A 27,461-nucleotide genomic window follows, 5' to 3' on the forward strand; every position below is an offset into this window, starting at 1 on the left:
TGCGCAACCCCTTGCTTCCGCTTCAAGCGGCTGTTCCGGTAGTATCAGGAATTTCACAGGATTTGCCTGTCACTTTCAGTTTGGGTTTGCACTCTGTGGTTTTGGCAGGGCTTGCGGTACCTTCTTCGAGCGGTCCACGGCTTTCATCGCCTGCATTTTCCGCGGTGGTAACTCCGAGGGTAGCTTCTATCTTTCATTCTCCCTCCTTCTTCATTTTCTTCCATCCCTCCGCAAGCAGTTTCATTTGCGCGTCCTCCCCCAGGATTTAGCAATGTGGGTTTGGCTACTCTCACTCGTCTTCCCCTTGGTAATAATGGGGAATCGGCTCCGGGTTGTCTTGGTTCAGCCTTCTCTTCCCGGCGGGTTCAACTATGCGGATTCAGCTCCAGGTACCCGACTAGGTGTGGGTGCTCAGCATTCTGGTTAGGGTGGTCTGCTTGCGGACTCTTCATCGTTGTCCGGGCTTCGTTCAATTCCTCCTCCTTTGTCGGTCTTAGACCGTTCCGACATTGCGGAACAGGATTCTTACCTGGAGATGCAGGAGATTCTGGCAAACTTAGAATGTCCTCTTGCCAGCAGTAACGATTACGGATGCATGCTTGAGTATGTTACTTTTTTGTACCCTCAAGCAAGAGCTCCGGACCTCCCGATTTCATCAATTCAGTCTTTTTTTTTTTTTTTTTTTTTTTTTTTTTTTTTTTTTTTGAGGACTTTTATGCCACTAAGCCAGCTCCTGCCTCTTTTTCATGTTGGCTGGTTTGATTTGATCGAGTTAGACAGGCTTTGGAGGAGGCAGACGGTCATGTAGCGTTGGTAGTGGCTTCTAATAGACAGTACTCTTCTCTCCTCTCTCCGTGTAAGATGATATACGCAGTTCGAGGTAACCCTTTGGCAGGTGTCAGGTTGTCTTGGCTCACAGGGACTTCTCTTAGGGAAGCAGGTGCTTGGAAGATGTGTTGCGCAATCAGATCTGGATGCTGTCAGGTTTACTGTAATGGGGTTCTAAAAGAGTGACGGGCATGTCCCTTTGGATCCGTGGCTGTTTGCAGCCTGATAAATTTATCTCAAGGGGTCTGGCTCACTAGGCGAATGCTTTGGCTTCGTCTACGACGTTTGGAGCAGAAAAGTCAAAATTTCTATCTTCCCCCATAGTATCTGGACATTCATAGGAGGGATTGCTTAAAACACCTTAGCCTTAGGTAATTCTTTGTTCAAGGATGATGACGTAGCCAGTATGACGGACTTGGTTGCTTCTATAATTCATGTCTCCAGTGTCTGCAATTATACATCGTCGAGGGTACAGAGTGTTGAGGTATCTAGACAACTGATCCTTGCCTCCTCTTTAGAGAAGCTAGTAAGAGTGAGGGAGTTCTTATGGAGTCTTTAACCTATTCAAGTAGGAGGGTTCTCTCTCTTCCTTTGAGGGTTTTCACGACCCTAGAGAGGATGTCAGTCCTTCAGCAGGTAGAAGGGTTCCTGTCCAACAGGGAACGGCCGGTACCAGCTTGGAGAAGCCTCTTAGGGAGGATGTCTCTCTCTCATTTAATTCCAGGGTCTTGTCTCCGGATGCGCTCTCTTCAGGTATGTCTCGGGAATCACTGGGAGTTCCACAACGAGAATGCAGTTATAGTCGGAAGCGATTCTTGCCTGTTGGATCGTCTGTGGTGGTCAGAAATGCATCTGACACTGGGAAGGTCTATTGACTCCCCTCTTCCCAACGTTCATCTGTACACAGATGCCTCAGATCAAGGTTGGGGAACAACCTTGGAGGGAACCTGGGAACGAGAGGAGTCAATAAATCCTTGGGAAATCAAAGCTGTAAAGGAAGGCCTCAGTTGTTTTCAGTCCTAGTGTGCAACAGAGTAGTGGCTATGTTTAGCAACAGCGTAATTGCTGTGTCATATCTGAAGAACTCAGGGGGTGGGGGTGGGGCTGGGGAGAACAGGCTCAATAGAACTCAATACTATAGCACAGAGAGTCCTGAGAGGGTGCGAAAAACGAAAAGTGTGTCTTCTTCCCCAATTTATATCGGGGAGTCTCAACGTACTGGTCAATTCACTAAGTCGCTCAGGAAGTAATAGGTCAGGTTCTCCGGAAATGGCCAGCAACTGTGGACTTATTCGTGACGTGATTAAACCATTGTCTTCCAGAGTATTTCTCACCAATGGTGGTCCCCATGTCGATAGGCACTGTTGTGACGTTACAAATTGGAATCACATGCAGGTGTATGCCTTTCCTCCATCTGATCTCATTCATCAGGCAGTAAGGAAATTGCGGGAGAGTGTCAAGATGTCTATGACTCTAATAGCTAAAACTAATATTGTAATACTTACCTGAACACCTGAATGATTCCCACCTTTCTTTCCCCCACATCAATTTTGACCTTGAATAAAGTAATTGACAAAAGTGGGAGTGTCAACGCACACCTGTGTCAGCGTTGCCAACCGTTTGTTATGGTAGGTCAAGTGACAAGATTTTACCTGCAGTGTTGGTAATGCTGGCTGTTAAAATTCCCACTAGTGGGATGGGTAATTGAGAGTTGTTCGGGCTAGTGGGATTAAGGGCGAATTCAGGTGTTCAGGTAAGTATTACAATAGTAGTTTTATTATGAAAACTTCATTTTTGTAATGAAGAGTATTGACCTTTCTCAAGGAATATTAATTTTGATGTGTAATTATTAACATTTATTAATATGGTTTGGATATTTAGTTGAAATTAGTTGACTTACTTTTACAAAGAATTTAGATACCATTGAAATAAAAGCTATTCTCCATAAAATGACTTGTTGCTCTGAGGGTAATCATAATCACATAACGCCAATGTAATCATGAAAATAGTAGTACAGTTCTAGTCAAGAAAGTCACAGTAGAAATGATAATGAATGGAGTCATTTTTGTAATTGTATGATTGTTAATTACTGAAGTTAGTTGGTATTTCCAAATACTATAGATCTTGTCTGAAATGCAGAAGCGTCTCCCCACCTCTCATGCTCATATTCTTCCATGTTCATATTCTTAAAATTTTTAATACCGCAGGTGCTAGCCTCCCACAAGAATACATTTTACTGTACCTCCATTCATATTCTCTTCTGTCTTACTTTCCACCCTATCCTAACAATTGTTTCATAATGCAGCTGCGAGGTTTTCCTCCTGTCACAACTTTAAAACCTTTTTACTCTAAGTTTCCCTCGTAGGCCTTTGGCCTAAATTTTATATTCCATTCTATTCTTACAGGAAGAAACGCAAAGTCGTTTCCTTTCTTTAACAGTCTAAAATTGTAGGAGTATCATCTTTAAGATTCATAGATGCAGTTTGACAGAATAAAACATGTAATTTTTGGTATTAGCCTAGTGAATATTACTTGGAAGATTGGCTATCTAATTTATTTGTGGAGTGGAGCTTGGGTCCAAGGAATGGAAACCTTTCTCAACAATTCTCACTATTTTGCATGTTGATAACAGCTCACTGGCCTGAAAGCAAATGATTCATTAATAGTCTTCGAGAAAACCTATTTCCCATGACTGATAGGCTAACACTTACCTGTTCTCTATTCCAAGATCATGATAAGACAGACCTACATTTGTCAGAAATGTAACTTTTTGGCAATTCAGTACAAATTATAGTCTAATTTGGTTCTGTATTGTTGAAATTGGTTGTGTATGAGGTCAGTAACAAAACTGTAATTGAATAGTTAGCCAAGTTGTATAGTAGCAGTATCAGCTACACAAATTGAATGAGAATCAATAGAAGTCATTGTTCAATTGTCTGCCTTAAATAGGTACTGTGCTGTTATCACTGTAGATGGGTGAGGAACTTCGTTCCTTTAGTAGACTTGACTAGTGCACTATACTCCAGAAAAACTTTTCTTGTGCTCACATCTTCTTTGAAATACCTTTGTTTTATGTGTGTGCAGACTTCTAGTTCAACTCTGTAGGGGGATAGTGTTGTCAGTGCACCTCATGCGGTGCATCTTAGGCATGGCTTGAGGTTCTTTGCAGTATCCCTGTTGGCCCCTAGCTTCGATAACTTCTTTCCTTTAATTTCTTTCCTTTTACTGTACTTCCATTCATATTCTCTTTCCTCAATCTCACTTTCCACTCTCTCCTTCCACTCTCTCCTAACAATTGTTTCATATGCAGCCATGAAGTTTTCATCCTATTACAGCTTCAAAATCTTTACATGCAATTGCTCTGTCAACACTGAATGGCCTGAATTTTATATTCCATTCCACACTAGGGTCTGATTAAGTGAAAATTTAAATCACTGTAGCGGAGTGGAAACAAAAAGTCTTATGTGAGCTAAACTGTGACTGATTACAAGAAAACAAAAATCCACAAGTAATATTAAAGAGACTTATATATTTTTCTGTGCATTTGTCATTAACAGTGTTGGGAGCCTTTCCTGTAGAAACTGTTTTTTTCCTACTTATCCTACTAGGCATTACCATGAATAACAATTATATGTGTCTGTTTTCTTTTAAGATTTTAGCTTTTAGACTAGCAAAATAATATGCTGTAGTATGTGCCAAGATGAAATGCTTAAAACTAAGTCCCTTACTTTTACATATTACTATATTGTGAAATACTAATATAAGAAGCCAACTGGGAAGGAAACGATTTAGCCATACTGTATATGTTTTTGTTTGAATTGTTGGTGCGTATGCATGTTTTTCAAACCATGGTAACATATCCCTTGGCTTTTTGTTTTCTGACATAACATAGGTTGCACTGAGAAACATGAAGGAGCGTTATCACAAATTACAGAAGAAAATGGCTTTAATAGAGGACGATAACCAGCGTCTGATCAGCGGGAAGTCAGAGTTATTTGGTGAAATTGGGAAATTGCAGGTATCCAGTCACTTATGTCATTTTGAAACTAGAAATGTTTGTATGCAATAATGATTTTAAGTTTTAAGTTCCATTGTCAGTGCAGAATTCTGTTTTTGTAGAGTATTCAAATTTACTTTTTTGGAATGAATCTTTCCTACTGTGAAAGATAGCTTATATCTCCGCGCCGATAGGTGAAGAGATATAAGCCATCTTCAATAGTAGGTAAGTATCCAGATAAATATTATTATGAAAATATATATAATCCTTGTTACATTATATTGTTATATATCCATGTTGCATCATATTGTTATGTCACAACATTGCTTCAGTGTGTGATAATTTAGTCAGCCATCAAAATTTCTGTTATGTCTTTTTGCTATGCATGAAGTAAAAAGACTTAGTAATGACTGTGAGGTACATTATATTTACAATTTTATTTATATTCTATGTTGAATGTAATGAGCAACCTGACAGGTTTTGCAGCCAAGTTAGTATTGTTGTATCATTCCTCTTGAAATTTATTGACAGGAAAACAGCATCAAGCTCCGTGAGAAGAACCTTCAGTTGAACCAGGAAATTCACACAAAACATCAGGAATGCTGCTCTTTGAAGGAGAAGTTCTCGGCTCTGTCAACCGAAAATATGAATCTTACAAGACAGTTAGCAAAGACAGTGCAGGAGAACAGAAGACTTAACAAACAGGTTTGCTTGAAAAATTACTGTATGTTTATCTAACAGACTCAATAGAAAGCCTAATTCTCTGGCTCAAATAGAAAACCTAATTCTCTGGCTCAGATTTTCTACCACATACCCCCATATTTCAAGGAAGGAGGAGACTGCTCAACTAGTTGGTGAAAGAGCACACACACATTCATATTATTATTTTATACATCATATGCCACACAATTACCAAGTGTTTATAGTAACCCCAGTCTCTTCCTGAGTTGTGGAAAGCCTCAATTTCACCTTGGCATATTTTGTGAATGAGATTGGCTGTAGTCTCTCTCTCTCTCTCTCTCTCTCTCTCTCTCTCTCTCTCTCTCTCTCTCTCTCTCTCTCTCTCTCTCTCTCTCTCTCTCTCTCTCAGTATAGCATGCAAAGCAGAATAGGTTAGATCACTTTTGTGGATCTTGAAAAGGCAGTGTATATATCATACAAGCCCACCTATCATAATTAGCCTTAATTTACAGTGTTAAATTTCCCTCACTCAGCTTCTGAAGTCTTGAAAGCAGCAGAGGAGTGATTGTTTGCTTGTATGTAACTGGCTTTATTCTTTTATGTCTTGTTGAAGGTTCCAGCAAATATGAGAGCTTCAGCTTTTGAAATGATTTCACTTAATTTCATTCCTCTTTTTCTCATTTCTTCATGTTTTTTGCCAATTACTTTGTAGTTGCTGTTTATATTTGGCCTTTCCTCTTCCTCAATGAGGCTTGTGTGTATTTTTCATTTATTTTTATTTTCATTCTAGTTAAATACCCTTCTTTGTCCTTTAATTACCATTAGGTTAGCTGTTTCGTTTTGGTTTGAGATTATTACATTTATCCTTGTTGTGTTGGTACTGGGGATGATTTGTTTTTGTATTTAAGCGATATGTATTTTCTTGATGTTTTTAGTTAGCTTTTTTATGTTTTTTGTGTGCTATATGTATTCTCTTTGTTTTGGTATATGTATTCTCTGTTTTTTTTTTTGCTGCTCTTTGTTGGGCAACCAATGATCCCACATTTTGAAGAGGAAATCTTACCACTTTAAAAAAAGAAACGTAATGCAAGTGACCTGCATAGTACGGAAATGGGCTTTTATTAGCTTGCTTTCGTCACTTTCTGGAATGTTTTCTGGTAACAAATGCTTCAGTTAAAGGAGTTGTGGTCTTCTGTTCCAGAAAGAAGCATTCTCTGCTAATCTCAGTGGTCCATATGACTGAAGACAAGAAGTCACAAGGTTCTTGGTCCTTTTCTCACAAAACTTCTTTCTGTAAGTTCCAGCATTCATTTACAGTACTTGAAGTGCAGTTCATTCCAACTAGGGACCACATACATATATGTAGTGGAATTTTCTTATGAATGATTAAGATCCCTGACCACTGCAAGAAGCTGTTGTCATTAGAAATGCTGGAGTTTCAATTCCTTAACAACCAAAGGAAGAAACTTCTGTGGCTGAATTGCAATCTGACATCATATTTTCTGCAGGACTTGGGAGCAAATTTTTCTTCATTTGGGTGTCTGGGAGGGAGCTTGACACACCTGAAGGCATTTGCAAAGTCCAGTGTAATAGGTTTGTATCAAAGAAGTACATTTTTTATTTTAACAATCCATCCTAATTTATTTTTGCAAAATATGAACAGTGACCAATTTTTGTTTCTTCTATCCTGAAGGTAACTCTTGCAGCAGATGAAAACAAGCGTCTAAGAGAGAAACTCAGCCTTATCAGTGCTCAGGTGAAAACATTACCTGGTGGTGCAAGTTTAGCAGCCTCAGCATCAGAACTTAGCACCCCTCCTAAAACAAAAATTGTTCCACTATCAGGTAAGTTATTTTGAGTTGCAATTTGTAATTTCTTTCTCTTTTTACTTGCTACTTTGTTTGCATAATAATATTTTTTCTTAAAGTCTTGCAGATTTACCTCTAACTCTCACCTGTCAGGAGGAACTCATTTTGCGGATTGTGCTGTAGAGGGATATTTATATGATCAGTACCTTTGTTATGCAGATAACTCATTTTCAAATGTTGCTGAGGCAGTCTCAGCCATTAAGTTAAGTATACCTTAGTTTAACCAGACCACTGAGCTGATTAACAGTTTTCCTAGGGCTGGCCCGAAGGATAGATTTATTATGCGTGGCTAAGACCCAATTGGTTACCTAGCAATGGGACCTATAGCTTATTGTGGAATCTGAACCACATATATTATAATGAAAAATGAATTTCTATCACCAGAAATAAGTTCCTGTAATTCTTCATTGGCCAGTTGGAGAATCGAACGCAGGACCAGCAGAATGCTAGCTGAGAACGATACCCACCCGTCCAATGAGGAACTAGTCTCAGCCATTAAGCTACACTTTTCATGTCTTGTATTCTATGGGCTAAGCTTTGGGGGATTGAAAGCAGTTATGCTGGTACTGCATATAAGAGGTTCCATGTATATAAGGTGTAATCGTATGCCCATTCAAGTCTTTAATCGAGCTTCTGCGGCTGTCCCAATGCTGAAGATGATCCTTCTTCCATCCTTGCAACTTCAAGTTGGGAAAAAACATCTCTCTCGTGTAAAATAATGCATCCCCATGGCTGGTGGTCAGTAAGTTTGGCCCATTGTTTTCAAAGGATTAGAGATCAATGAGTGTTTTCCTAGCAGCTGACTTTGCCAAGGAGGCATTTCTCAGGGAACCAGACAGGCCACAGCCCCCCTCTGCCGTTCTGTCACTTTCTTCTCTTATTTTGTATGTAAGGACCATTGCCATTACCCAGCCAGAACAATTTGCTGGGTTAACAGAGGACCAAGGAATTGAGCAGGGTTCTTCTAAACTGTATTCCTTGATATATCAAGCAGCAAGTAATCAAGAATTTTGTCCCATTTTGGCACAGGAAGTTATTTTGAATTGTAGGATTATGACCAGTTGCAAAGCAGCACAAGTTATGGTGCTTGACCTTAAAATCAAAGCTCTTTCAACTTTTAGACTTAACTACTTGAGGTCAGAGCAGGTGGTCCCATCTTGGGATGTGGTTCTTGACTAACTTCATTTTCATCACTGGACCATAATTTTATATATCCATTACTGCATTATTTATGATGTAGACCTCCCAGAAATTGTTTGTTTTTATATCACTCTTAGGGATATTTGCTGTCTTCTGTTATCATCACCACTTGGAGTACCCCGAAGGAGTGCAGGTCTTGCAACCCATGGCAGTTCCTGATGGAGTGTCTGTTTGCAAACTTAAAATACCCTCACCTACTAGGGATTCAGTTGAATAGACAAGCTCTTGCAAGCCTTGTCCAGTCTCAAAGAGATTTTGGTCAGATCATACAGGTCTCAGTTAGTCAATTCTCCAGCTTTTAAAGGCAGCTTGGTTCTTCCTGCCTAATTGAGCTTTGGGCCACTTATAGTACAGGAATGGATATGTAGTGAAATTAATATAATTTTTTGGAAATAAAAGTTTTTCCTTACAAGCCATTTTTTCCTGCCTTCTTTGAATGGAAAACGTAGTGTCTGGGGCTCTTTGTGGTACACAAGATTAACCAAAAGTAGGGGGTTGATATAAAAAAATTTCATATTTTCAAGGTTATATTTTTAAAATTGTAATTTTTCAAAGTGTGAGGTAGCCTTCAAAGGACTATCATAGCTTTAAACATTTTTAAGACATTGATTATCATTTTATTTATTTATTTATAAATGATTTGTTTATCCAGACCTCTGAACCCTTTTAGGATTCTTCTCGGGCTGGGGTTATCATTTTAAAGAAATCATAAATTTTCTGGGAAATTTGTGCAAACTTGCATATGAAATTAACAAAAACTTTCACCCAGAGGTATTGCAAATCTCGATATGAAAGTTAAATAATTAACTTGAAAACTCAGTCAGGATATGAGGGTGAACAGTGCTACCAAGATTTCCTGAGATCCTGCAGCATTGCCAACCATCTGAGAGTCTTAAATTTAAAAAAAAAATCTTATATACAGTATATTAATTATAAATATATCTTTGATCCGTGGGGTCCAGTTGTGTCTAGGTAAAATGTATTCAATTTCTCACATGGTAATGGTTGCATTGCTAGAATAAATTATAGTATTTGTATATTGGAATTGACATTATATTTCTTCTCCTTTTCAGAAGAACTTGATAGTTTCAATGACCCTCCAACAAGGTTTCTATCATCTCACAAAGACACTCTTGATGACTATGAACAGGTAAATCTACTCTTTCTACTTACCAGCAAAATTTCTTTGAGCATGTTTATTGTTGTAAGTCTTTAAAGTTTTATTAAAATTTCTTTGTGCATGTTTATTGTTGTAGTTTTTAAAGTTTTATTAAATGAGGTATATTTTTTAAGCTGTATTAAAAAAGGTATATTTTTTATATATTTATATAAAAACAAGCCCTTCTTCCTCCCTATGAAAGTTAAAAGTTTTAAAGTAGTGGTCTTATTAGAACTTCTTAGTAATAAATCTCAGTTCTTTCAACTGGAAATTATTCATACATATGCTAGAATCTTTTATTAAACATTATTATCATCACAAAAGACTTGTTACCAGTTTGTAAGTAAACTGGAAAAGTTATGCCAATTCTACAGGTGTTCTGTTATTAAACTTAAGTTTAATGGAAATGCCAATTTCACAAGATATTCTACAGTTACAGAGATCATCTAAAATTATGAAACTTATTGTTATAAGTTATGATAAGCTATCATTTTGGAAGCCACTGGTTCACTCACTGCAGGCTGCTATTACAGCATTCTGATTGTCCAGTGTGAATGCAGAGATCAAGTATAGAATTATAGAATAGGGCTCTTGTGAATATTTTATTATATTCTATCTGTGTAAGGTTTTAGCCAAGGAATTGTCTTATGACCCACAGATTCATCCACAGAACAGACATCTTTCATAAGATGAGCCCAATTTCATCCACTAAACAGCCACCTTAAAAAAAGATTACCTAGTGTTATCCACCAAACAGACCTATAGAAGCCTTTAGTAATGCTTACTGAGGTGGATGACACTGGATTTTATAACATTACTTGTATGGACAGGTTCTGCTAGACGTCTCATTAATTGTAACAAATAACCTCCTTGCACTCCAAGGGTAGGGAAGAATTGTTTATGACTGCGTGATTGGGCACAGATTATGAAAACTACTATAATAAATATTTTGATGGAGTAGCCGCTGTTCGTCCTCAAAGGAGTTACTTTCATGGTCCCTAGAGGGACCAATCAATTTCAAAGAATTCTCTTTTAGTTGGTCTCAGCCAGTATAGTAACAGATGTTAAGAGCTGTCTTAACAGCTCTTACCATCTGTTACTGACTACAAGCTCTTAGATCTTTATTTGGTCATCATGGAAGTACCAAACTCAGAAAAAAGTTAGGTGCATAGTTTAAATCCCAGGAAAAAGTTTAGTTTTAAAAAAATAATTCAGCTGGTAGTTTATTTCATGAAAGTCAGAAGCTGGCACTGATAGCAACATCATGTTTTCCACAAGGCGAGAATTAGGTTCGGTTTGAGTGTTACGGTGCATTCTTAGTTAGCCAACAAACAATGTTTAATTATATTGAAGTACTGTAATAGACCATTGGTATATGATCTTTTATGTTAATAGTTACAATGGGCTACTTAGTAGATATGCTAGGCTACGTCAGTTTTGTTTTGAGTAGTTTGAGTAGTGGTAGCCTAACTGTTCATATACACTACCACCAGTAGCGGCATCACATACAACCGTAACTGGCTTTTGACAGTGCTCAACTTCCAAACCTTGGTATCAAGTAAACCAGTTGGTTAATTTTAGTACTTAATTACCAAACTGAATAGTTTTTTGTGATAATGTTCCCCAATTATTATTAATATCAGGGAACTTGTATCAGATTATACGATGTTTTCTTTCACGGGCCTACTTTTAGCAGGTATTGCTCCACAGATAGCAGCATCACTAGGAAAACGTTTAATTACCAAACTGAATAGTTCTTGTGATAATGTTCCCCAAGTATCATTAATATGAAGTGAACTTATATCAGATTATACGATGTTTTCCTTCACAGACCTACTTTTAGCAGGTATTGCTCTGCTGATAGCAGTGTCACTAGGAAAACATTTATGGTGTCTGTTTGCGTACGTGACTATTAAACTTTTACATTTTCAAATAACGGTTATTGGAATTGTACTTAATTTATATGTACACAGCTTACTGAAAATTTTCCTTTGGCAAAATATTTTCATTGAAGAACTTTTGCTGTGTAGCCTATAGCTTTACCTGTGACTTGTGAGTAGCCTAGGCCTGTTAAACAAGTTAGATTTACAGTATACAGTTAGCTTGAGTGGCGTAACATTCAAGAATTTTGTTTTAAGGCAAAATTTATGTAGAGGTTATATAATTTAATACATAACTACTATCTCAGAAGAAAAAATCCATTAGTATCAGGGCTAACAGTACACAGCAATGGTTACATACTTGTAACAAAGTTAACCTAATTTGTTAGTCGTGCTCAAGTTTGTACAAACAATTGGCACATCTACCATTTTGTGAGACTAAATTTATGGTAGTAATTATGAACGTAGTAATACTTACTACTGCCTTATGGATAATCATTGTCATAACACTATACTACAGTTACACACTTGTGACCAAGTTACTCTAGTATTCTGAGTGTACTATCTATATATTGATTATAGATGGTTAGTACCGAATAGTTTTTAATAAAAACTTGTTCATTATATCACTACAGGGCGGCTATTATGCAAGACTCGCATATTAACCCCTTAAAAGACTTATTTTTTCAACATAATGTTTCAAAAAGAATCTAATTATTTTATTGAATTAAATTAAAATATAACTTGTTTAGACTCTATTCTAATTTGATTTCAACAGAAAATTGTGATTATTTTATGTAAAATTGTAATTTTTAGAAACTCCACTTGAGACCTTTTTATGGCCAATAACGAGTTATCTCGTATAAATTATAATCATTTTGTTCTATCATGAGATATCTCGTATGCTTCGTTTTAGTAATTTTGATAATAGGATTTGAATAAAAAACATATTGATGCTTGATAACTTTTTATTTTTCCACTTCATTTTGATAAACAAACGTATTTATTCATTTCATTTGAATAAAAAAAAAATTTCACCATTAGAATAAACAAAATCATATATTTCTCTTCATTTGGGTAAAAAAAAAAAAAAAAAAAAAAAAATATTCACTTCACATAAACCAGTGTATTTCCCAATCATTTTGTGTGGTATGATTTGAAGCAGGGGGTTATACACAGACTAACTTCACATATCTCACACATGTAGCGAGACTCTCGTCTGATCGGTTTTCCATTATTATCCCTTTTCTTAGAGCAAACAACACATTGCCTTGTAGGAAATTTCTTTTTGGGTGTAGGAGGAATGTCAATTGGAAAATGCCTTCCTGAATAGCGGGTAGGATTAAGCTGAAATAGATGGTCTACCTGGTCTTGTTTGAGGGATTTCAGCATGATACTTCTTCAGAGTTGAATCAATTATTTCCAACCTGAATTTGAGAGATGAACAGCAATTTTCATTACTCATCTTGAAACACTGATATGCATTCCAAAGGGCTAGATCTAGATGATGGAAGAAAACTTTTTTGTAATATTTTTTTGTTCTTTTCCTGGGAACAGGATAATTTGCCAAGTTTTGATCCAACTTATCCACACCACCCATTGTGTGGTTATAGTCTACTACAACTTTGGGCTTTTTTTTCGTACCTCTCCTACTCGCAATTTCAACTTCATCACTATTGTGAACTGTGGAGAGTAGAACATCTTTTTTATCCTTCCATCTCATGGCCATAACTTAACCTCTACGATAAGCAGACATTTCCCCCTTCTTCAACTTATCAATTTTCAATGAAACTGGCAGGTCTTTTCGATTTATTCTAACAGTGCCATAGCAATCTGCTCTACATTTTACTAGAATATCCACTAACTCAGGACTGGTGTAATAATTGTCTATTGTAAGGCAATAGCCTTTATTCAAAAGAGGTTTCAATAAAGTCATTACAACCTGTGAGGATTTAGGCAATTCATTGAAATCCTGGTCGAATTGTGTTCCTTTACCTACATAAATCAAAAAACTCCACACTTATCCTGTACTGCTTCACATAACATAAAGAACTTTATGCCGAATCTTGATCTCTTCAATGGGATATATTGTACCCATCCCAATCTTCCTTTATATAGCAAGAGACTCTCATCAATTGAAATATCTCTTTGTGGGGTGTAGACAGTTCTAAATTTATTTTCTAAGTGCTAATAAATAGGATATATCTTATTCAGTTTGGGATTAGGATGCGAATTTGCAACGTATGCTTCATTATCAGAAAAATGCGGGTACTGCCTGATTTTCTTGTATCTTTTGAAAGGCATAGTTTCAGCAAAAATTGGGGTTCTAAGAAGTGGATTTTTAGACCAATACAAGGATTCTTCAGGCTTCTTCACAATTCCTTTCAAAGTATTTAGTGCTAAGAAAACTCTGAGTTCAGGTGGAGTTACAGGATGCCACGTATTTGGGTCTGCATTGCATTGCTCAGCAAATCTATTGGTTTCAGTGCAAATAAGTTCAGTCAGTTCGTCATCAAAAAATACATGGAAAAAATCTAAAAGGCGACATACTTTCAATATTCCCTGGGATATTGAGACCTGTTGTCCCTGTGAATGGAAATCGAGGGGGTGGAGGGGCAGTAGAATCTGCGATTCTCCTCCATTGTGTTTCATCCATTACCGTATCTGTATCTGTATTGGTATCGCTGTCATCGTCACTGGAATCATCAAGCTTGAATCGTCGCCTTCTGAGCCAGAACTTTCAAGCTCTGTAAATGATTCCTCAGTATCACTGTTGTCATGGTAATTTGCCATAACTGGGCTAAAATAAAAAATAAATAAAAGGCTAGAATAATAAATAAATAGTCAAGTTACTAACAAATTACTCGACAATATATCATATAAACAGTCTAAAATAAAAAAAGAACAATGAAACTTACGTAAAACGTGAAAATGAAGAAATACAGAAGATTCTAAAAGTCACCACTGGAGAGCTAGTAAAATAGTGCGTACTCATCGTAAAAAGGAAAAATCCTCGGAAAAAATTATACTTGACGTATCACAAAATGGTCAAGAGACTAACAAAAGACACGAAATCATCATAATAAGTCAATAATATAACATATAAACAGTCTTAGATGACAAATAAACAACCAAATTTACTTAGAACAGGCGAAAATACGATATAAAATAGTACATACGAACAAACAACCTCTCAAGATCACCGGTTACTCTATATACCACAAAATACTCATGGGGTTAGCTAACAAAAGACACAACAGCAACACGATGAATCAATAATATAACATATAATCAGTCTAAGATGACAAATAATGCAACCAAACTTACCTAATTAGGCAAAAATACGCAAAAAACAAAAAAACAAAGGTCAAAGATGGCAGCTGAAGTGCTACTAATGACGCGTCGTCTGCACGAAAAAATACAGAAAATTATCGTTGGTAACTCACGACTTCCAGCAGCAAATACCACTGCCAAACGTATGATATAGGACGAGATATCTCGGAGAAGCCTGCTGTAACAATACTGAGCCACGAGAAATCTCGTATTAGCCCAATATTCACGTTTAACTTTTCAACGAGATATCTCGTGGTAAGTCCAAAATTTTTAGCACACTGATAACGATATATCTCGGGTTAATCTTGTAAGGGGTTAAGTGTGCCGCTGCGAATAGCTTGGTTCGCTTTTTGCCAGTGGGTATGGCCCATACCACCTGCCATGAACACAGTCCCTGTAGGAATAAAGGGGAATGTGATTGGTCACCAGACGTGTGTGAAATTTGTAACATACTCCTGGCAACAAGTTTTAAGAATGGAACCGCTTGTTTTAAACTGTCTTGTTGGGTCCTAGGTTTCAGTAAGGATATGGAAGGAGGAGGCTACATCTTTCTGGGAAAACTCTGCCTGGCAGCATATATTTCCCTCCTTTTCCAAGCAGAACCTATGTTTGGGTCAAAACCCGAAAGCATTGGTTCCTAGTGCCTCCCAGGTCAACTCCACTGATGGAAAAGAGGAGTCTTTACTTGGGGAAGATGTCCCTTTTATCGGACATGAAGTGGATATTGCCATTGAACTTCCCTGCTGAACCCGGAAGGACAGTCTTCAGATGTACATGAGAGAGGTACCTCAAAAGGAAATCCATCTCCCATGGAGCTGTCAGATGCTGAAGAGGATCGTAATAAGAGCCACTTAACCCCATCTGAAGTGTCTGTATCTTTTTAGGGGTAAGTAATCCATCCAGGACTTTTGTTCTTTGGTTGCAGGGCTGTCGCAGCACAGCTGGCGGGGCACAATCAGATTGCGCAAGCTCCTCTAATAGGAAAACACCATTTGCTGCATTTGCTGACTCCCATGAGGAAATTAAGAGCAGTATCGAGGATGTCCTTGCTACTGAACATCAGTATATCTGAGACTATCCATGATTCCAAAGAGGAAATCAGGTAAGTCCTGGACACTGAATTAGATGCAAGGTGTAAGAATTTCTCAGCCTTCAACTGAAAGAATAAAGTGGCTGCAAGCAAAATTTCAAATTAAAAGATAGTAGGGCTCCAGTAACCACCCCTGATTATACTGATAATTCTTGGAACGATGCCTCGATGCGTATCTTTTCTCCTGATGGTAAATACCTTATTAATGAAAGGAAAACTATGATTGAAGTTGAACACATAGAATTTCGAGACAGAGCAGCATTTCCTATTACGGAGTGGCTCCTGGTCCCCCCTTCAGTAGGCATTGAGAAACCGCCAAAGGAGACGGTTATCCTACCTATGAATATAGTATTGAAAGCCATGGAAGAAACTCTTTGCAGTACTAGGTTAATGGAAGATGGAATTCTACATCTATTTTGGATAAAACCCAATATGCTCACTGGGTAGCCACAGCCTTCTGTCCCTTCACCTTTAAAATAATTAATCATGTGAAGGCAGATTTTCAAAATTTTGTGGTAACTGGGAATCAAGAGCCAATGGCAGAATTAAAACCATTTGCCTCTATCATCCCGGTGTCTGATAATTCTGCTAAGGAATGGGCAACACTTGCCCTTCCTTTTGAAAGGAAAAAGCTCCCTCTGGATGTGGCTACTCAGCAGTTTGGGACCCCTATGAGAAAAATCTCAGAGGAACAGTCTTGGCTGAATTTCATGCCAGGCTCCACCTCCTCGGTATTATAACCTCTACTTCTTTGCTGGAAGTTGCCATTAAAAGGCTTCCAGAATCTTACAAAACAGTGGTGTAGTGGCCAAATCGCTTATGCAAACCCTGTGGGGAGCACTATGATTTTCTAGGGTGTCGCATAAAAACTTGGATGGAAACATTGGCAGGCTCCAATATGTCACTTCCCAATGTAACCTCCTTATTACATTCTACCCCTTTTTGTAATGACCTTTTTGAGGAGTCCAATGTGGCTTAACTCAATGAACAAGTCTGTCAACAGAATTGTACAATATACGCTGTCCTTGGAAAAGGGGAATCCGGAAAGCAAAGGACTCGAGAGTTTCCTTTTCATAAACCAGAGAAGGTTCGCTATGACATGGAGTCATATAAGCCTCCAGTCACCCCAAAAGGATTCTCTCAAAAACAGAAAGGACAACAGCAGCAAAAGCATCTCTTTTGAAGCGTCCAAAGACACTGTTACCCGGGAAAAGGAAAAGCAACTCCTGGAATGCCTATCAAAGGCAAAGGAAGAGGTGGAGCCCAGTAAGAATTGTATGGTTGGGGGTAGGCTTCTACTGCATCACATGCAATGGAAGTCCTCCCCTTGGGGACACAGTATTGTTTTCAATGGGCTAGGGTGGAAATGGTCTCATCATCCCCCCGCCCCCCAAAAGTTTTTCCAAAAACCAGACACCTCTTTTGAAGATTACGTGCAGAAGGCCCTTTTAAAGGGAGCCTTAGAGAAACATACGTATATCCGCCAACAAGCATGCCTCATTAGTGTCCCCAAGGAGGATTCATCTGAACAGAGAGTGATCCTCAACCTGTCAAAATTGAACAAACACGTTGTTTGCTCACCAAGTACATTCAGTCACCACAAGGGACCTGGACAATTTCAATAGATCTGAAAGATGCATACTTGCATGTCCCTATCGCCGTTCCCTTCCGCCCTTTCCTAGGGTTCGGGATAGGGAAGAAAACATACAGATTCAAAGTATGCCTTTTGGGCTAAACATTGCCCCAAGAATTTTTACAAAATTAGCAGCAGTAGTTGTCCGAGAACTCAGAAAAGGAATTCAACCAGTAGCCTACATAGACAATTGGCTAATATCTGGGGGCCCACCAGAAAAGAGTGCTTATGAAACCTAAGAATGGTAGCCGACAGACTCTAGTCGAAAGTTTTTCTAATAAATTGGAACAAATCCCGCCTTACACCCAGCAGACAATTTCAGTGGCTGGGATTTTGTTGGGATACTCTTCACGGCCAGTTGTTTCTTCCCACCAATACTCAAAACAGAATAAGGAAGGACCTGAAAAGGTTCCTTGCACAGCCCAGCATTTCCAGATGTCAGTTGGAGCATTTGATGGGCCTGTTACAGTTTGCATCTGTGGTAGACCCAATCTTCAGATTGCAACTAAAAAATGTAAACAAATTCCGGCTGTCGCATGCAAGAAAAAAGATTGGCTGTTGGCTTCATCAAAGGAGTAAAAAAGTTGGAGAGATAATCCAGCTGTGGACTTGGAAGGGGTCTCTGGCAAAACAGGTCACCTGATTCCTCCATCTGTATGAGTGATAACACACACGGATGCCTCCTTATCAGGTTGGGGAGGCCATAGGGAGGATTGTCAGGTAGCAGGGAGGTGGTCACCTGCTCTGAGGAAGTGTCATAAGAACTTTCTGGAGCTGATGGTTGTCTTTCTGTCTCAGAAAACTGAAACCTCCAAAAGAGACAGACATTTTGTTGGTCCTAGACAACAGGAGTGCAGTGTCTTGCATCAAGAGGTCGGGCTCACGTTCACCTACTCTCAATAGAGTAATGCTATCCATCCTTTGGATGGCATGGGCAAAGAAGTGGCATTCGTGTACAATTCACTTCTCAGGGTCTCTCAATGTATTAGCAGACTCTCTATCAAGGGAAACAACAGCTTCAACGGAGTGGCTGTTAGACAGTCAATCTTTTCAATTAATTACCAACGTGCTTCCACATCCGGGAGTGGAGCTGTTTGCACATGTGACAACCACCAATTTCCAGTGTATGTGTCTCCGAACCTGGACAATCAAGCAATAGCAAGAGATGCATTCCCACAAGACTGTAACGAGTGGAGGACAGTATACCTTTTTTCTCCATTGTCCCAGATTGTGAAGGCTTTGAAGAAGCTTCTAACCTTCAAAGGAACTGCTTACTTAATAGCCCCAAATTGGCCAAACAGACATTGGTCCTATTACTTCAACAACGGGCGAAGAACTCAATTCCACTACCGTCTGCTGTTAGTGCAGAAACTACAGATACCACCTATTCGGCAATACCAGTCCATGTGGAAAGTATGGTTAAGTTATATCCATGCTGAGAGCCCAGTTGAGATCTTTGTTGAAACTTCTACATTTTCTTATATATTTGAAGACTAAATGCCTTGCTGTTACAGCAATCATTGCATATAAGGCAGCATTAGTGGAACCCTTGCTTTATGGATTTGGTATTGATTCTAATATAGAAATTGTTACTTCCCTTCTCTGCTCCTTTGCATTGCAAAGACCTGCTCCTGCAAGACTTACAATTACCTGGGCTCTGAATAAGGTGCCTAGGTGTCTCTCAACCTCTCAGTTCAATGGGCCGAATACAACCACAACTCATATGCTGCAAAAGGCCATCTTCTTGACTGCTTTGGCATCAGGAGCTCGTATTAGTGAACTGGGCTCTCTTAGACAGGGACAATGCTACATCACTCAAACAGCTAACCATCATTTATTATTGTCCCCTGGCCCCATCACTCTTGGCCAAGAATGAGAACCCTTTAAAGAGGAAATCTCATATTCTGATAAGAAAGCTCAATTTGTCAGATTAAACATTATGCCCGGTTCAAGCACTTAAGGTTTACTTAGAGGTCACTGCAAACATCCCAGAGAGTCCGATTTTCCTACACCCTAGCACAAACAAACCACTCTCTTTCCTAAGTCACATGACATCCAGGAAGTACATCGTTGGCTTTCTTCAGAAATGTTTCTTTCGAAGAAGTCTCAGAGTGTACGGGGTGGTCATCAGAAACAGTATTCTTAAAACATTATTGCCATGAGCTCAAACAAATTTGACTACACTGTGTATCAGTAGGTGATATGGTAAGTCCTGACCCCATAGGCACCACAGCAAAAAACCAGGGATCTTCTTGATGTGGTGGGTATGCTAAGATATTGCTAGGAAAGGTGCAACAATACTGCTACCAAACCCAGCCTATTTAGGTAAGTCACTGTAGAACTACATCATAATATTTATAAGTTCGTGTTTGGTTCAGGTTTTTTCCTGCCAAACCCTATGGGTATCAGGAATAAAGAATGTAGTTGATAACTTGTAACTTAACCTTGGACCAGAAATTTTATTTTGGTTGTTGGGATTGAAATTCAAGAGCTTAAGCCATTTTATCACCTGTCAATTTCTTTGGTAAGCCCCTTTGAGGACATTAAAAACAGGTTTTGATGTAGGAAAAACGTATTTTTGGTACCCACTGAGAGTCCTCAAACTGACCCACTTTCCTTGACAAAAAGGCATTTGGGTGAATAGTTATCCTGCATAGGCCTAAAAGTGAGTAATGAGTAAATGATCTCGTGTAGATTGGGTGGTTGCCATGTTAGTGGATGATGTGCAATGGGCAGTTGCCACATCTGCAAGTTAAGATGAAGAAGAATCTAGGCAATCACTGTAGACAAGAGAGAGAGACCTCTTGTCTTGAGCTCTATACACTATCATTGTCAACATGCACTACACTGGCCGAGACCAACTAAGAGTAACTCATTTGAGGACACAGCGGCTACCAAAAATAGGTTTTTCCTGTTTCAAACACCTGTTATGTAATTTGTTTGATCGTATTTTTTAAACCTATTTACATTTCATGTTTATGTTTTGTTTGACTCAGCCATATTTTGCCAAAAAATATTATATACTGATGGAATGGGAGGGTTGCTAATTCTTAGTTCTACATAGCAGGTACTTACTTTGCTTGACCTTATAATTTTCACACACAACATGTACCATAAATGCAGTTTGGTATACAGTATCTTCAGCTGTGCCATTAGTATGATGTTTGCATATCCAAAGGCACTGCTATATGGAAGGTATTTTTTATCTTTGCACTGAGTGAGCTACAGGTGCTGTACCAAAAATATTTCAATTTTTATTTGCTTCTGTAAATATCAGGGTCTTTGCAGACTCAAAATCCAAAGATTACATAACCTAGGTCAAAGTAATGGGTTGTGGGAGTGAAGTGTACCTCTGTCTTAAGTAAATTTACAGCATAGTGCTATAGCATTGATTTGTAAATTCCTGTTATGCAAGTGTTGCTCATTTATGAAATCATAGTTTAGAAATTCATAACAAAATGTTGAGTAGTGTATATCCTATTATAGATCAGCAGCTCTGAACTGGGTGAACTTGACTCTTGGGATGACAACGGCAGCAGTGATGAGCACTTGCTGATATCTGTGCAGAGTGCTACACGACGTATGAGGGACCTAATTGCTAACCTCCAAGAACAGAACCACAGTTTATTGATGTTGTCACCCTTATTGCATTCCATGCAATCATCCATGGGATCTCATGCAGGTATGTATTTCGTGTTATTTTCAGTTACTCTATTTAATTTAAATGAATACCATATTCTTTGGAAGTTTGAATTTCAAGTCAATGGCCTCTGTTGCCTTGTTCCATATGGATAGGGTTCATCTTATAAATAATAATAATAATAATAATAATAATAATAATAATGCTGTATGGGGTGGTTAATGGTATGGTAATGAAACTATTCTATATTGAAAAGCTCTTGTTGATTTTAGAATAAAGTTTAAGAAGAATATAAGAAGTCAGTTGGCAGTATCATGAGAAGTGAAACTTCTTAATAGAATATACAACTTAGGCCAAAGGCCAAGTGCCTGAACCTCTGAGGTCATTCAACGCTGAAAGGAAAATTAATAGTAAAAAGGTTTGAAAGGTGTAATAGGAGGACAACCTCACAGTTCCACTATTAAACATTGTTAGATGAGGGTGGAAAGTAAAATGGAAGGAAGAATATGAATGGAGGTACAGTAAAAGGAATGAAAGGGGTTGTAGCTAGGGGCTGAAGAGATGCTGCAAAGAACCGTAAGTAATGCCTACAGTGCACTGCATAAGGTGCAATGACGGCACTAACCCCCTATGGGGTAAAAGGGGAATTACTACAAAAGTTTCACATGTGGATGAGATAGTGATGGAGAGGAGGTAGAGGTGGCTTGGACATGTCCTTCCAACCACCTCAGGAAGAATAGTACATGATAGTGTCACCTAGCTTTTGTGGGCACAAGTGTCGCCTAGCTTTTGTGGGCACAAGAGGAGTTGGAAGACCCAGACTTAATTGGAGGAGAAATGTGAGACAGAAGGCTGGGGACGAAGGTGGTCTCTGGAAGGTGAGGTAATGCACAGGAAAGGTGTGAATGGCAGAATTTCACAGAGGCCTTTTTGTGTCATATATTATTGGAGGGGATGGTGCTAGTGATGGATAATGTTTCAGCTCCCATCTTACTTTGATATGTTATTCATTTATAAAAGGTAAATTTACAATGAGCTATTAAAAAAAAAAATTACCTCCTAACCTTGAACTGTTTATTTTACCACAGATTAGAAGGAATCTTTAAAGTTCAATAGTTTTGCTGTCCAGTAATTTATATAATTTGGTTACTCTGTTTATAGACCCATGTGAAAGATTAACAGTACATACAAGTGCTGCATTATTATTGCCTTTGGTTAATATCATGGTAGTACTGCAATATTTATCGTAATTGGTAAACACCAGTTACTGTGGCTGATCTTAAGGTTATGATAATAACAGTATTCTCCATTATCACAATACCTGTTTATGTGAGTAATCACACTTTGCTTTTTCCAAGATGACAGTCATCGGAATCTCACATTGAGTCGAGAGGGAACCTTAGGCCAGCGGGATCGAGATATGTCAACTGTTACTTTAACTCCATCAACAGAGGGCTATGGTATGGCAACAGAAGAAATTGATGATGAGGGAAATTGCCAAAGTAGATTGGCAACATGTGGCTCTGTTTTGAGCCCAATGTATATATCTGCTGGGGCTCTTAATACGTAAGTAACAGTTTAGTAGGTAACTGGAAACATGATCATATGTTTTCATATACAATGCCCTCTTTAGGTTTTGCTACAGACCTTGATCCTTTGAACTTTCAGCTTCTTGTTCTTCTCAGTCCTTGTACACCTTTCATTCATCAAAAAAATCAAAATTATTTATTGCAATTGCCTTAGTTTTTATTTAACCCATTTTCTCATTATCAAGCAGTATTGGTTTGACTTACAAACCCATTTACTAATGGCCAATTAGGGGTCTGTGCAAATCCTAAACACCCCAGCCTCTAGTGTAGATTTATTAGCACCAAGCACACAAGCCTATGGACCTTGTTTTCATATAAGAATGTTATCTCTCACTATTGCTTGGAAATATTGTAGCTATTTCAACACAGAGTGATATTTATAACTAACACCTGTTTCATTGTACCTCATTACTGACCGTTTGCTAGTTTTCAATGCTGCTTCATGTTACAGCACTTATTATATTCAGTAATAATAATTTTGCTGTTGAATAGCAAAAATTAATGAGTTGGTAAAAAATGTGATCAAGGGCTGCACTTTTACCCTTTTTTAAGTGCTTTTGCTCAGATATCTCACATGTGCAATTTTTATTAGCTTTAAGGCCTCTTGGTTACTAGTGATATTTGTTTATGGGGTTAGTCAGAGTTTTGTGTCCTAGTGAAGCTTTCCAGTAATTAGCCTTCTGCAGCTCTGAAAATATTCTGTGAAAAATGTCAAAATTTGAAAATTTAACTCGAAAGTTAATTTTTCCCTACAGCAATTTTCTTATTGTATACACATATTGTCATTTATTTTAATAGTTATATATATAAGCACAATTTAATACAAGATGTGTGCTGCATACACAGAAATTTAACCTTTCAAAGAATGTTTTCAGGTTTTTTAAAGTTTCATTAAACTTCCTTTTTTTTCTTGTAGATTGTATACTTTATCGTAGATTGCATACTTTACCTTCATGTTTGCCTTTCAGGAGTCCAGTGGCAAATGAAAGTGGAGGAGACAACAACATTCACGTTGAAGCTCATTTGAATGAGGATGGCAGACCACAGAGTCCTTTTGATTGGAGACAGGTTCAGGTAGGTAAAGGCTCATTACTATATTTGTAGAACTTTGAGAGTTGCAGAATTTTGGTATTGGAGATGTTTAAAGGAACTTTGGAGACAACAATCATGAACAAGTTTCATGATTGTTTATGAAGAAACAGTCTGCACAGTTTTTTCAATTCTGTTCAGCTTTTAGGATCTTTTTAGGAACAACAAAATGACATTGGAGGAGGAACACCTTCAGATTGACATCGGAATCTTACAGGTACTAACAGAAAATAAGTTAATGATATTGATTGTGAACTTTTGTTTGTAAGTTTGAAGGACTCAGTCTGTTGTTGGGCAGTAAAAACTATTGGCTGTCAGTCTACTCTATCGTATGCTTGTCTAGCAATGAAGAAGAGCAGCAAGTAGGTGAAAAAACAGCCAAAGTGTGGACATGATGACTTGGATGGTAGCTGTGCTAGGCTGGAACATTATCAATGAAATCGTTGCCAGCTTGGAAACAGAAGATAGACATGAACAAAGGAGAAGCATGACATAAACAAAGAAGTATCTGAGGCAAGAATCTTGGGCTATCTTAACTTTCATGCCCTCTTGGAAGACTGTGCCTACTAGCCATGTTGATTTACAAGAATGTAACTGATGATGGGGTCAGAGTTGGAATTGCTTTGCTATCATTTCCACAACTAAAGAGAAGTGATGTACCTGCATTGATTACCTCTGGTTATGACAGAAGCTCTGGAGCCCTTATCAGGCAGTGAAACTAATTTAGATAGGTGGCTATCAGTTAACTGTATCTCTAGCTTGTCAAGCAATCAGAATGAGCTGAGCAGCTGAAGAAAGGACAGGTGGCTTGACCAGGCTGCTGGAACATCATCAAGATGCCAGTTTTGTTGCAAAACTGGAAACTGAAGACTGATGTAATAAACAAAGCAGGCATATATGGCAGCATCCCTGAACTGTCTTGATTACTGTCCTTTTGGAAAAACAGGGCCATGGTCTGGCATCTGCTCACAGCACACCTCATAGGTATGTAGTGGTGGTAAGTGGTGTTAGGGAAATTAGATAGTTGTTAGGGAAATTAGATAGGAACAGAGAGAGAGAGAGAGAGAGAGAGAAAGTAGACAGTAGAAAAAGTAGAGAGAGGGAGAGAGAAAGAGAAATGTAGAGAATAAAGGAGAGGCAGAGAGAACAATGATAATGCCTAAGCTGTTGTTATGTTGCAAGACTTTAAGTGCTGATATGTAAACCGCATTGCACGAACTCAAAACAGTGAGCGAGTATATCGCACCCAGGGCCATAAAACCGATCGTAAAATTTGGAAACTGTGGCCTCACGATTAGCTTACTCAAGTCATGAGTCAGCACTGCCAAAAAGCTAACATCAGCCAGCTCTATAACCCTGCCTTCAATAGGAGGCATTTTCATGGAAATTCCAGGAAATTGGAGGGTATTGAAGTACATCACTTTGTCCAGCCCCCAAAACACCAGTCTTGCCCACCATTAATCTGAAACAGATTACATTAACTGCATCACAAGTGGAAATCCAAAGCGTTCCACAATCCAAGACAAATATAAATAATGATTCCCCAAATAAGGATAAATCATCTAACTCTTCTGTACTGTACTCTCATCACCAAAATCAACGAAGAAATCTTCAATTAAACATCCCACTGAAAAATCAGAAACCCCCAAAATTCATCAAATCACAACCACATCAAATCAACCGTCAACAAGACCAAAGAATTATAATAATAATAAAACTAAAAATTCAAATCAAAATCTTATACCAGCACATCGGAGATCCTACACCAGAAATTCCCAACAAAAATATTTCAACATCCAATAATGGAAACATAATTGGGACCCAGAGATGAGAACCATTCCTTCAACACTTGGAGCATGATTTATCTTGCAGATGTCAAGAGTGTTTCATCATAACGTACAATCGTTTGCCTAACAAAAATGAAAATGTAATGCAAAATTTCGTAAGTAACTTTACTAGGTTCCGAAAATGCCCTTCAACATTCCATCAAGGTGGCGAACTATGCTCGGAATCCTTAAAACTTAAAAGAAACATGATCAAAACTCAATTAGATTTGCTAATAAGGAAATATGAAGAAGAACTGATCAATGCATCAAATATTCAGCAATCAAATCAAGTTACAAAGAAACCATAAAGTAACACAAACTCCCTTAAAATGTTATGAGCTATAGCTAAATCAGCAATTAACTTACAAAATTTAACTCCAATTCCACCAAACAATGACCAATAAAATCATTCAATGGAACATGAATGGATTTTCTACTCGGCTTCGGCTAGGTGAAATCCTGAGAATACTAAAGGAACATAAACCTATTTGCATATGTCTGCAGTATATTGGCACAACTCCAAATAACTTTAGAAACTATAAATTAGCTTGCTACTCACCAATAGTGGATGGCAAGCTAGGAACAGCTATATATGTTCATAACAATTCAACTTATGAACCCTTAAATATTACATCATTGTCATATCAAATAACTGCAATCAAATTGCATATGCTAGACAAACAAATTATCTCTATTCTAAATCTATATAATCAGCCAAATTTTAACTCAAACTTTAGTGATTTACCACAAATACTAAATAATGTAAGTGGCCCCCTACTGATGATAGGCAACTTTAATGCCCATAATGCATTATGGGACAGCACACATGCTAGTAACTTGGCCAGCACAAACATTGAAAATTGCATAAATGATCAGAATTTACATTGTCTGAATGAAAGTGATTCATCAACGTACTCCTCAAAAACTCATTTAACTTTCTCCTCAATAAATATTTCATTATGCTCACTGGAATTAACCAAAAAATTGGAATGGAATTTCCTAGATGATACATACACAAGTGATCACTTTCCAATTGTTTTGAATTACTTGAACAACAAAAAACGATCATTTCCCATAAAATATAACTTAATGAAAGCTGATTGGGATAAATATAATTTACAAACTAGAAATATTCCTCTTTCCACTAAATCAAAACAATGATGTCACAAATGATATCTTTTCCAGTTTTATAATCGATGCTGTAGATAAATGCATCCCCAAAACTTCTTCAACTCCTCATATATCCACCGTTCCATGGTGGTCTAACAATTTATATCTCTTAAATCAAACCAAACACACTCTGGCACTTAATTTGAATAGACTAAAGTCTAGATTAAACATCCTTAATAAAGGCCCTTTTAATATAAACAAACTAAACAAGGTAATAGTTATAAATATAACTAATGGTCACATTAAACCACTTTACAATAAATATAATGCAAAGTTTCAAAAAACAATAATATTAGAAAAAGCTCAATCGTGGAAAAATTATATTTCAGAGTTGTTACCAAATACGTCAGTTAAGAAAATATGGCACAAAATTCATAAAATCAATGGTAAACATATCAGACCACCTAGAAGCCCAACACAATATAATGGCAAACTAAATCATAACCTACAAGATATTTCAAATATATTAGCCAAACAT

General features: G+C 37.8%; 1 protein-coding gene across 6 annotated transcripts in view; it reads left to right on the forward strand.

Moving 5' to 3' along the window:
* Positions 1 to 27,461, forward strand: part of LOC136854594 (uncharacterized) — a 56,523-nt gene that overhangs the window by 24,653 nt on the left and 4,409 nt on the right. For 5 of the 6 annotated variants that reach the window (XM_067131040.1, XM_067131050.1, XM_067131070.1 and 2 more), the window contains 7 exons: positions 4,721 to 4,846; positions 5,357 to 5,530; positions 7,200 to 7,350; positions 9,648 to 9,724; positions 21,156 to 21,351; positions 22,668 to 22,875; positions 23,867 to 23,972. In XM_067131040.1, the coding sequence (XP_066987141.1) occupies positions 4,721 to 4,846; positions 5,357 to 5,530; positions 7,200 to 7,350; positions 9,648 to 9,724; positions 21,156 to 21,351; positions 22,668 to 22,875; positions 23,867 to 23,972 (1,038 nt within the window). The remainder of the gene's footprint in view (positions 1 to 4,720; positions 4,847 to 5,356; positions 5,531 to 7,199; positions 7,351 to 9,647; positions 9,725 to 21,155; positions 21,352 to 22,667; positions 22,876 to 23,866; positions 23,973 to 27,461) is intronic. The other variant, XM_067131092.1, reaches the window with a different exon arrangement.

The sequence above is a fragment of the Macrobrachium rosenbergii genome, chromosome 3, assembly GCF_040412425.1.
Source record: "Macrobrachium rosenbergii isolate ZJJX-2024 chromosome 3, ASM4041242v1, whole genome shotgun sequence".
NCBI lineage: Eukaryota > Metazoa > Arthropoda > Malacostraca > Decapoda > Palaemonidae > Macrobrachium > Macrobrachium rosenbergii.